General features: G+C 30.2%; 2 protein-coding genes across 3 annotated transcripts; both read left to right on the plus strand.

Annotated features, from left to right (window-relative positions):
* Positions 1 to 2,833: 2,833 nt before the first annotated feature.
* Positions 2,834 to 4,111, plus strand: LOC119668192. Its single transcript, XM_038077635.1, has 4 exons — positions 2,834 to 3,090; positions 3,147 to 3,272; positions 3,341 to 3,524; positions 3,583 to 4,111. Exons 1-4 carry the CDS (start codon positions 3,079 to 3,081, stop codon positions 4,089 to 4,091), a joined length of 831 nt encoding a protein of 276 aa, XP_037933563.1. The 5' UTR covers positions 2,834 to 3,078; the 3' UTR covers positions 4,092 to 4,111.
* A 1,575-nt stretch (positions 4,112 to 5,686) lies between these two features.
* LOC119669407 (AP-3 complex subunit beta-2) lies at positions 5,687 to 9,855 on the plus strand. 2 transcript variants are annotated; one of them, XM_038079289.1, is made up of 6 exons: positions 5,687 to 5,837; positions 5,906 to 6,687; positions 6,754 to 7,540; positions 7,609 to 7,829; positions 7,887 to 8,868; positions 8,925 to 9,855. In XM_038079289.1, exons 2-6 carry the CDS (start codon positions 6,004 to 6,006, stop codon positions 9,713 to 9,715), a joined length of 3,465 nt encoding a protein of 1,154 aa, XP_037935217.1. In that variant the 5' UTR covers positions 5,687 to 5,837; positions 5,906 to 6,003; the 3' UTR covers positions 9,716 to 9,855. The 2 variants fall into 2 exon arrangements, with proteins under 2 accessions (XP_037935217.1, XP_037935218.1); XM_038079290.1 differs by lacking the exon at positions 5,687 to 5,837 and having other exon boundaries at positions 5,867 to 6,687.
* The last annotated feature ends 2,143 nt before the right edge of the window (positions 9,856 to 11,998 follow it).

Raw genomic sequence — 11,998 nt, forward strand, 5'->3', positions numbered from 1 at the left:
AAATAACGGTTATAATTAATACAAGTTTAACATTATTCACTTATCAGGATCCAGTGTTATCGAACGAAGCGTTAGAATAAACGTAACATTGGTGTCAGAAGTGGGATCCTGATAAATAAAATGGTTAAGCTTGGACAGTTAACCGTAGTGCAATTAAAGCGGCAACTGGAGAAGCTGGGGCTTAGCACAGGTGGTGTTAAGACGGAGTTGCAAGTAAGGCTGCGTGAGGCTTTAGAGGCGAGCGGTATAAATGCGGAAGTGGAAGAATTCCCTGAAGAGATAATTGTAGCGGGAGAAGTTAAACAGGTGGGTAATAGTGAAATGATGGAGCTTATGATGAAGATGATGCAGCAGATGAAGGAACATGCAGAGCAGACTTCCACTGAGCTTAAGAAAAACGCAGAGCAGATTTTCTGTGAATTCAAAGATTTAAAACAAGAGTTGTGGCAACTTGTCGGGATAACAGCAGAGGCGCAAGAAAAGTTGTCGAAAAGGGTTGATGAAACAAACCAGAATATTCAAGTCTTTAATGAGGTGTACCAGTTAGAAAATCGATTGGATGATTTGTCGTCGAATCGTCATTCGTTAGCGAGTGTTCGCCGGACTGGGGAAGTAAAATTAAAACCACCGGTGTTTGGTGGAACCGCGATGTTTGAAGTTTTCCAGTTACAGTTCGAGACTACTGCTGTTGCAAATCGTTGGGGTGAAGATGAGAAAACGGCAGCGCTGATTGTGGCATTAAAGGGCAGCGCGGCAGAGGTGCTAAAACAGATTCCTGATAAGGCACGTAGGAATTACTATGAGTTAATTGGCTTATTAAAGCGTCGGTATGGCAGCGATTTTATGTCACCGCTACGCAGAGTAGAACTGAAGGCAAGAGTACAACGGCTTGGCGAGAGTCTTCAGGAATATTCCGCGGATATCGAACGTTTATGCAATTTAGCGTATATTGGCAGTTCTAGTGACTTCATTAAAAAAAATAAAATTGATGTTTTTATTGATGGCATACGTGATCCAGAAACCAGACGGCAGGTGGTAATGTTTCCAAAGCTAACTTACGCTGAAACAGTTGGCAGTGCGTTAACGTACGAGGCTGCCGGTATAATGTGTTGCTTTACAGCAAAAGTACGGAAAATGGAAACTGGAGTGGCAGGAAGAAAGACAAGAAGGAAGGCAAAAGAAAAGACAGAAATGAAGGCAGGAAGAAAGACAAAAAAGAAGACAAGAAAGGAGGTAAAAAGAAATAGAGGAAAGAGAAGAAAAGAAAGAAGGATAAAAGAGAAAACAAGAAATAAGATAAGAGGGAGAAGAAGACTGATTCAAATAATGAATAGGGAAAAAAGTAACAGAAAAAAGAGAAGAAAGAAAAGGAGGAAAGGCTATTTCTGTTTATATAGTTATGATTTTGTGTTAATCGGCTTTGGTATAGCTGAATCAGTTGAAATTAACATCTGCTTGGACGACCAAGAATCCCCATATGTTATATATGTTGAGGATATTCCATTTGAAGTAGATTTTATGATTGCCCATGGAATTACGTTGGACTTAGGACAATGTATCCTACGGAGCGCGGTAATGGAATGTCCATTGAATACTGGCAGTGAGCATTGCGATAGGATGAGACAGGTTCGATTGAATCGACGACGACGAATACCGGCAAATTCAGAAGCGATTGTATGGGGAACACTAGACGCGAATAAAAGGACGAGCAGATGCTGGATTGTAGAAGCCATGGAAAATGTCGGAGTCGATAATATCGTACTTGCACGAACTTTGGTGCATCCGTTCAGGATTAATCAGGAAATCAAATATGATGCGGAGACCGCAGAGGACTTGTTGGTCGCGAATAAGTTGTCTTATAAAGATATACCGTTAAACGTTGATGCCAACCTCACAGATGATAAGAACGTGACAATTGATGTAAATGTCTTGTTTCATGAGGATACCACAGATGACGTATTGGCTACGGGTAGTGAATTTAATGCTGATGTCAGAGATGTCTTGTTCGTTTCGGACATAACAAATAATGAGAATAAGATGAAAGTAGTTCATTTGGAACGGTTGGCGCGTTGTGATGAAGATATAGTGACACTTGTTCGGGACGAACAAGTTTAGGTGGAGGGCAATGTTGCGAAGATACAATTCGATTTAAGTTAACTGAGATAATTTTGAATTATGTCAGTTAGTTAGTAAATAAGTTTTTAATAGTTGGTTAATTTTAGGAGAATACGGAAGTTGATTATTTTAAGCAATAAAGTTGTGTGTTTTTCAGAATATAAATAACGGTTATAATTAATACAAGTTTAATATTATTCACTTATCAGGATCCAGTGTTATCGAACGAAGCGTTGGAGTAAACGTAACAATATTTTTAACTTCGATTAATTACTTTTTGGGAAGTAGAAGTTCTAAAAAAAGGTGCATCGTTTTCAAGAAAATGCAACCACCAAACATTTATTTACCTTTTTTTGTAAATATGTCAAAAAGAGGGTACGCATACGAATGTCGTTGGGACGCATTCATACAGAATATGATGGAATGGCTCATTCGCTCTTAAAATTTTATATGCAAGAATGAGCCATTGGTTTCTCATTTTCGATTTTTGACCAAAATGAGTCATTTTCGGCCAGAGTAAATGCCGTATTAAATTGTAAGGTATATAATATTTTTAATCAATAAAGTATATAACAACACCTATAGTCCGATTTAAAACAAAATATGTCATACTATTTAAACAGCACAGATAAATCATGTTAAACTAAAATTATTTAGTTTTAGTGTTATAAATAAAAGTTTTATTTTCTAACCTATGTAGCTGAGATCTTATAAAATTTTCATTACTGTGTAGTTACTTACACTTGTTTTTCGTAATTCTTTTTTGTGATATGGCAGCACTTTGAAATTTGTTTCTACGAAATTTCATATCAAAACTTCATTCTTGGCTTAACTTTCAGCATTTACATTTAAGTGCTATTTGTAATTGGCAAATATGCCGTGTGAATGCATATTTTATCATAATCACGGGTTCGAAGTTAAATTTTGTTGGGTGTATAGACTAATACCTTTCATTTCTTGAAAATGGAAAGAGGAGTGAGTATTAAAAGTAATTTTAAATATAACAAAAATTTTTATTAGAAATATTTTAGCGCAAACAATATTTCAAATCAAAACGTATGCGAGTGAGTGAAGCATATAAGTGGGGAGATGCGCAGGTGTTGGAGTTGCTAAACCTAATAGTAGATGCAATTGGGGATGCACCGAAGGGCTTCGAAGTAAGCGTGTGTAGAATTTTTCTAATTGCATTGACAATAATTTGATTTTCGTATTATGTATGTGACAGAAACCGACCGCTCAGACTTTTTATTTAAAAATTATGAGCCACAGCAAAACTTTTGATGGGCTAAATTTTCTTGTATTAAAGAACAAAATGCGCCACTTGAAATCTGGTTATATTTCTGCTATAGAGTGGAAAAAAACGACGGGTGCTAACCTTTTAGCCACTGAATTTGAAACACAAGTAACAGGTGTGAAGATTAATGCAAAGCTAAATTATAATTGTTATGATTGTTATTAAACTTCTAGATTATATCTCAACAATTTGCCCTAGATTTGATCTTCTTCATAAGATTTATGGCGGCGCAATAAATACAAACGTTGCTGTAATTAAATCTGAGCCATCATTCCACGATCCTAAACATTCACCAACCCTGCTATCCGAAGCCGGTGTTCTGAGTATAATTGGTGACGATGAAAACACTTATGGAGACACTCAAGTAAATTCTCAGCTATCAAGATCAAATACAATAAGCCGTAGGTCTGCATCGCCAGAAAGTGGTGTATGCTCTTCAAAAATTACATTTCATCAATTACGGAACGATATGGAAGAAAAAAAACTGCAGTTCCAAGCGCAAAATGCGGAACTGGATCGGGCACATGCAATCCGTTTGAAAGAAATGGAATTGCAAGCTCACAAGGAATTAGATATAAAAAAACACGAAATGACTCTTAGGCATCAATTGGAAGTCAAACTTAAAGAGTTTGAGTTAAAGAAGTACGAATTAAACCTTAAATATAATATACAAAACATGTAAATATATATCTTAATCAGTTTTAAGTTTAGTTTTTTTATAGTATCTATGTATGTTAATGTATATAATTTATGTATATTTAATGGAATTTATAATATATTGTTTTTAATGAAATTGCTATTTTTTCTTTTTTTAAAAATCCGGTCAACAGCAGTTGCTTTCAGGACAAATTTCTAAAAAAGGAAATATTTATAAAGTTTTGTTTCAAAATATCAAAATTTTATATCAAATGAGCAGTAGTTTATGTCTGAATAATTTCATTTATTGTTTTTCATTTGCAATTTCTCCTTAATGTTTATTCTGATTAACTAAACCAATTCTATCAATAAGGTACGGTATATTTATAAAGTTTTGTTTATATATATTTAACCGGTTGTGACAAAAGATATTTGAAATTAAATAAATTTTTGCATGTCATCAAATTTTGTTTACTTTTTGCAGCTGATGGCAAGTAATATCAAGTTTTCACCAAAAACAAATTACTGCTGTATTATTTATTATTAATTCAAGTATTTTTCACTTCAATTTTGCTATTTCATATTCCTATACCTAAAATCAATTCCAATTATACCGACCCACGAAAATCATTATTACTCAGGTTTGTTCAGTATATAATTTCAGTAGAGTCCATTTCATTAAAAAGACCCTTACCAACTATGAATTACATACCAATTATGAATTAAGTTATGAATTACAAAATAATTTAAACCGGCTTTATAATGTATTTTATTGTTGCATTATTGTCTTCCTTATAAAATTAACTGTATATCGTGTTCTGGTAACCAAATACTAGATATAGAAAATAAGTTTTTGAAACGGAACTATTATTGCGTATATAATAATAGCACATTCAAACTGTCTCAGTTAGGCTGTTTAGATAAATTGAACTAATGAGGATGATTTACCATATAAAGAGCATTAATACAAATGAGCTCATTATAAATAAATCAGCTCATTTAAAGCTAAAAATGTCGAATGTGACCCTTATAAATACATTTTCCACACGTGAAATTACCAAAAGTTGAAAAATTTACCAAATCTTTTATGTTTTCTATGTAAAATGTAAACAAACAACAGCTAAGCTGTAAACAAAGGCAATGAGAAAGTAGGTATTTAACGAAATCTTTGTTTTTATTAATTGCACATGTAATTGATATATGAAATGTATATAAATGACAACATATCAAGTATGTATATAATTTATTTGTGTGATAATACTATTAAGTGAAATTTATAAAAGTTATAAGCTGCATAATTGAGCTCATTATAATGTGAATGTTCACTCATTAATATAAATGAACAAGTGCCTAAATGAGACAATATGAATATTATAAAATCACTACAGACAATAAAAAGGCTGGACATGAATTTATCGAAATTATTTGATATATAATTTATTTTAATCCATTTTTAATGGAATACTGTTTCTACGGTAAATTTCAATTTCAAATGTACATTCATATGGTGAACGTTTCTTTTCAACATAAAGATATTATTATACAGTATGATAAAACAATAAATAATAAACAAAAAATAGAAATAAAATAAATAATTGTTTATTAATACATTTATGAATTATCGATATATATCAAACAAAAGTCTATTGTGAACTACTCGTTGTTGCACTGAACACGAAGAAGAATAAGTCAAAACGTCATCAGGAACTGCAATATGTGAAGTAGAAAAAAAAAATCAGGTGAAAGCTAACAAAAAGTTGCACAAAGAATATTTTTCTATATAAATATTAATGTAAGAATACTAAAATACTTTTAATTTAGTATTTTTTATAACATAAATAATTGTGTTATAATTGACAGAGCGAAAATCTGACTTAGATTGATAACTTCATATCAGACGTCAAAATCTGCATAAATAATTTTTCTTGATACATACACTTGAGCATAAATACTGCTCTATGCTATCATCCAGTACCCCCATAAAACTTCTTGCTAGTAAAACTCTCAACATGCAACAGCAATCGGCAGTTAGCAATGCATTCTCATATGGAGATCGTCCGCAGATGGGACTTGACGTTGAGTTCGGCGCAGATCCAGCGAGTGGTGCCTTCTTTCAAACAGATGGTCGGAAGCATGACGATCTGAAACAGATGTTGGACAGTAATAAAGATGGCTTGAAACTAGAAGCTATGAAACGTATTATAGGCATGGTTGCACGCGGACGTGATGCAAGTGAACTCTTTCCAGCTGTTGTAAAGAATGTAGTGTCCAAAAATATCGAAGTTAAAAAACTTGTTTACGTATATTTGGTGCGTTACGCTGAGGAACAGCAAGATTTGGCATTGCTATCGATTTCAACATTTCAGCGTGCACTTAAAGATCCAAATCAACTTATACGTGCGTCTGCACTGCGTGTTTTATCCTCCATACGAGTGAATATGATTGTGCCTATTGTAATGCTGGCCATACGTGATAGCGCATCTGACATGAGTCCATATGTGCGTAAAACAGCTGCACATGCCATACCAAAACTATATTCATTAGATCCTGAACAGAAAGATGAGCTGGTAACCGTTATAGAAAAACTGCTTTCTGATCGTACGACACTGGTTGTTGGTTCTGCTGTTATGGCTTTTGATGAGGTAATTATTTATTATAAATTATTGGAAAAAAGAAGAGTAATTATTTGGCTATGCTCTTCCATTTAGGTGTGCCCGGAACGAGTTGATTTGATACATAAAAATTATCGCAAATTATGTAACTTACTGGTGGATGTTGATGAGTGGGGCCAAGTCATCATTATAAATATGCTAACACGTTATGCACGCACACAATTCGTCAATCCAAATGCAGACGAACCATCCGATGATGAGAATTATAAATCAAACTCTAATGATGCCGAAAACTTTTATGATGAAATCTCTTCGGATGAATCGGATTCCGATAAAAAAAATAAGAACAATTTAAAAGCTAAAAGTCGTAGTTCATCTTCCAACGTTTCATATCATGTAGACTTAGATCATCGCTTGCTGTTGCGTCAAACAAAACCACTGCTACAATCACGTAACGCTTCAGTTGTTATGGCAGTGGCGCAGTTGTATCATCACGTAGCGCCTCGTAATGAAGTACAGCTCATTGCGAAGGCGCTAATACGTTTGTTACGTTCGCATAAAGAAGTGCAAAGTGTGGTACTAACCTGCATCGCTTCCATGTCAACCAAGCGTAAATCCATTTTTGAACCACATATAAAATCCTTCTTTGTACGCACTAGTGATCCGACACATATAAAACTTTTGAAATTGGAAATTCTTACGAATTTGGCTTCAGCCACTAGCATTTCTTTAATTTTACGTGAGTTTCAAACTTACATTTCCAGCAGTGATCGTTCTTTTGTTGCAGCAACAATACAAGCGATTGGTCGATGTGCCGGCTCCATAAAGGAAATAACAGAAACATGCTTAACCGGACTTGTGCAATTGCTCTCAAATCGTGATGGTGAGATTTAAATTTATAATTAGTTTACAAAAAATTAAAATTATTAATTATTTTTGTATTAAATGTAGAACACGTCGTTGCTGAAAGTGTTGTGGTTATAAAAAAGTTGCTTCAAACGAAAGCAGCACAACATTTTGAAATAATTATTCAAATGGCTAAATTGCTTGATTTTATCACTGTACCTGCAGCTAGAGCTTCTATAATCTGGTTAATTGGCGAATACAATGAAAGGGTGCCCAAAATTGCACCTGATGTACTGCGCAAAATGGCCAAGACATTCGTAGATGAAGTAAGTTTCAAATATAAAAATTAGAATAAAGTTAACTTTGTTTCTTTTTATTAATAGGAAAATGTGGTGAAACTGCAAGTGCTTAATCTGGGTGTAAAACTTTACCTAACAAATCCTCAGCAAACTTCATTGTTATGCCAGTACGTCTTCACTTTAGCACGCTACGATTCTAACTATGATGTTAGAGATCGTGCACGCTTCTTACGTCAATTTATATTTCCAACCACTGGTAATAGTACCATACTTTCGCAAAATGCGCGAAAAGTATTTTTAACAGCGAAGCCTGCTCCTGCTTTAGAGAGCAAATATCGTGACCGTCATCACTTCCAGTTGGGTTCATTGTCACATTACTTAAACATGCGTGCTACTGGATACAAGGATTTACCTGCTTTTCCAACAACTGCACCAGATACGTCTGTGCGTAATATTGATGGTTTTATGCAAGACGCAGTTAACAACACGGAAAACACAAAAACTACTCAAGGAAACTCTAATTCCACTAAAAATGTTTCGACGAAAACTGATAAAAACTTCTTTTCTGAATCGGAAAAATCATCTGAGTACTCTAGTGATGATTCTTCCTCAAGCTCAGAATCCAGTAGTGATTCAGACTCATCTTCTGAATCAGAACATGCGAACGAAACTAAATCAAAGGAAAATAAAACAGAAGAGCTTAACAATAAACAAACGCAGTTATCAACAGTTACTTTGGTAAATATTGTTAATAACGTAGATGAAGGTGGCACCTCTGACAGTCAGTCGTCATCTTACTCGTCGTCAAATTCCGATAGTGAGGTATCTGCAAATAATAATGTAAGCGAAGGCGAAACGGATTCGGAAAGTGAAAATGAAAAGAAACGTAAATTTGAACGTGCACAGGAAAAAGCAAAGGAAACTACAGCTGGTTCTAAAGAAGAGAGAAACGACACAACAAATAAATCTAATACTAAAAATAATTTGGATCTATTATTGGATTTAGATGATGTGCCACCAATTGGTCCAGTAATGACACCATCTCTTGGCGGTTTTCTAACACCAAGTTAGTAAAAATTATGCTCTAAATTTGATATAAATATTTATGGTGTTTATTTTAAGGTGCTCCAATGTTAGGTTCAACGTTGGAGTCGTTGTCACAATATGCTGTTAATCATATTGAGCTTGTTGGACCATCTTTTATTGATTTCAACCACAAAGAACTACTTAAGAAATTATCTGGCAATGGTTTACAGGTAAGCTACCGTTTCACGCGTTCACCACATTTATATGCTTCAACAATGGTTTCAATTGAATTGCAATTCGTTAATCAAAGTTCGGATAATATAAATGATATAGAGTTAGCGGATAAAGTATTGTGTGGGGGTATGGATGTAAATAACTTTGCACCGATACAATGCTTATCTCCGCAACAAACAGCAGTCAGCATACTTGGTGTCGATTTTAATGACTCGACGCGTGCAATAGAATTGGTGATAAAATCAAGTGTTGGACAGTCACGTGTTACCATTCAACCACCAATTGGTGAACTGGTTCGTTCGGTACAAATAACCGAAACATATTTCAAAGAAGAACGTACTAAATTACGTGGCATGAATGAGAATCAGAGCAAATTATCCTTAAGCAAAGATAAAATAGATATTTCTTCCTTAAAACAAAACATTTACACGACAATTAATGTGGCCCATATACCAGCCAAGGATGCTAATGCGGATTTGATGTATTTTGCGGGACAAACTTTGTCATCAAAGAGTTTAGTTTTGATTACATTGGATTGGAGTTCTTCAGAAGGTCAGGAGCTGATATTAGTGGTGAACTGTGAAAAGATGGTTATCAGTTCAATGGTGTTAAATGAACTACGCAACGGCTTAACTGCTGCGTTTAATTGTTAATGTTAAATTAAAAAACACAGAACTTCAAAATAATTATTTTGTTTAAATAGAATGTGTTTTTTACGCGAGCTTAAACTGTTACTAAATTGAACAAATTTACTAAATTTATTCACAAATTACTTGGTTAAACAAGAAAGAAGGAGAAGAAGAAATATATAAAAAATAATTCAAGTAATATAATAAATATAAGTCAATAATTTATTAAATTTAATAATATTATATAAGAAATTGTTTGTATCGGACATTAGTTCAATTTTGTTTTATTTTACTTTAAATAGTATTAAAGAAATGTAAATAAGAACATAAATTTTATTTGTTAATTTCAAACAAAAATAAATAAATTTTAATTTAATTTAAAATTTAAATTTTATTTTAATATATATTTTATTTTAATATAAATTTTATTTTAATTTAAATTTAATTTTAATTTAAATTTTATTTTAATTTAAATTTTATTTTAATATAAATTTCATTTTAATTTAAATTTATAATCTAACAATATTAATTTAAATTATACTTTTAAATAAATTTTAATTATAGAAAATGGCTTACGATATAGACGAAATATCTGTTTTGAATAAACTATTATTTTTGTTTGAAAACAAAAAATAAAGTTAGTGTTTTTATTTATCTTTTTTTAGATTGTTTAAAATAATATAAATATAAAATAAAATTGACCTTAAACCCGGCAAAAAACAAAAATTTTTTAAACAATTAAGTACGATAACAATATTTACAAAACTAATATACAATTAAATTTTATGAATTTTTTATACTTAACATTTTTTTAACAATTAATATAATTTTCATATATCATAAAATTGTATACTATATAAAATGTGTTTTTGTTATTTATATTAATATAAAATATAATTTGTATGAATTGCATTTTTTTGTATAATTTATTTTAGATTTTTTTTTAATTTAAAATAATTATATTTTTTTAATATAATTGAAACACAATTCAAAATTTTATAAATACGAACAAATGTTATATTATACTACTATACATAGTAGTTTTTGAAATTATTTCGAAAAATTATTATTATTTATTATCAATAAAATTCTATTGAAACAAATATAATTTTTACAAACATAATTTTTTTTATCAACTTTTTATTTAATAATTAATGGTTGATTATTATGACACATTTAATATTTTAATATAATTTTTATTTATAATGTTTATTAACAATAATAAATATACACGTATATATATTGTATGTTTATTAAGTAATCATTTCTTTCTATAAAATGCAAATATCATATTTATTTATATAAATTTTTATTAGTATTTTTAATAATTATTTTTATTTTTAAAATAAATTAAAATATTATTTATATTATAATTATTTTCATATTAATATATGCAACTAAATTTTCTTTTATATAAACGTAAATGTATATGTTTGTAATATTATTTATATATTATAATCCTTTAAGATAATATTTAAATTATTATAATATTTAATATAAAATATTATTTTAATATAAATTATATTTGCAAATTATATATGTATAATTATATATTTTATATACATTTATTTATTATATACATATATAAATATTATATATATATATTTATTTATAAAATATGTTAAATAAACATTTATGTAAAAAATTAAATAAAAAAATATAATAAGTAAAAAAACTTTAATTCAGAATAAAGAATACAAAATTTTAATTAAAAATTTTGATCATAAATAAAAACAAATAAAATTTATCTGCAACGAATAAAAAAATTAAATTTTAAAAATCGTACAGACATTAAAAAACAAAATAAAATGCAATGTATTCTTAACATTTAAAAATGACTTCCAATTATAGATCTCGATATTTTTTTTTTATACGTTTAGTAAATATTTCCAAACTTGAGATTACTATTTTATAAAAGTAAATGACTTTTTTTCTATGTGCTTCAAAAAATTTTAAACACAACTTTTTAAATATAATTAAAGTGAAGTGTGAAATTTTATAAAACACATTTCAAACGAATAATATTTTATTAGTTTAACTTTAAATAAATTTAGATTTTATAAAATATTTAAAGAAAACGAGAATTGATTAAAAATTTTAAAAATAATTTCAGAAAACAATTACAACTTATCATAATATAAAACAAAAATTTTTTATGAACGAATTTTTTAATAAATATAAAATTAATGAACTAATTAAATATAATGTTAAGTTTTAAACCTTAAATTTTATAAGAACTTTTATTAGCATAACCTAACTTACTATGTGAATTTAAAAAAAAAATATTGTTCGTTCCACACCATTCTT

The sequence above is a fragment of the Teleopsis dalmanni genome, chromosome 1 (assembly GCF_002237135.1).
Source record: "Teleopsis dalmanni isolate 2A chromosome 1, ASM223713v2, whole genome shotgun sequence".
NCBI classification, from domain to species: Eukaryota; Metazoa; Arthropoda; class Insecta; order Diptera; family Diopsidae; genus Teleopsis; species Teleopsis dalmanni.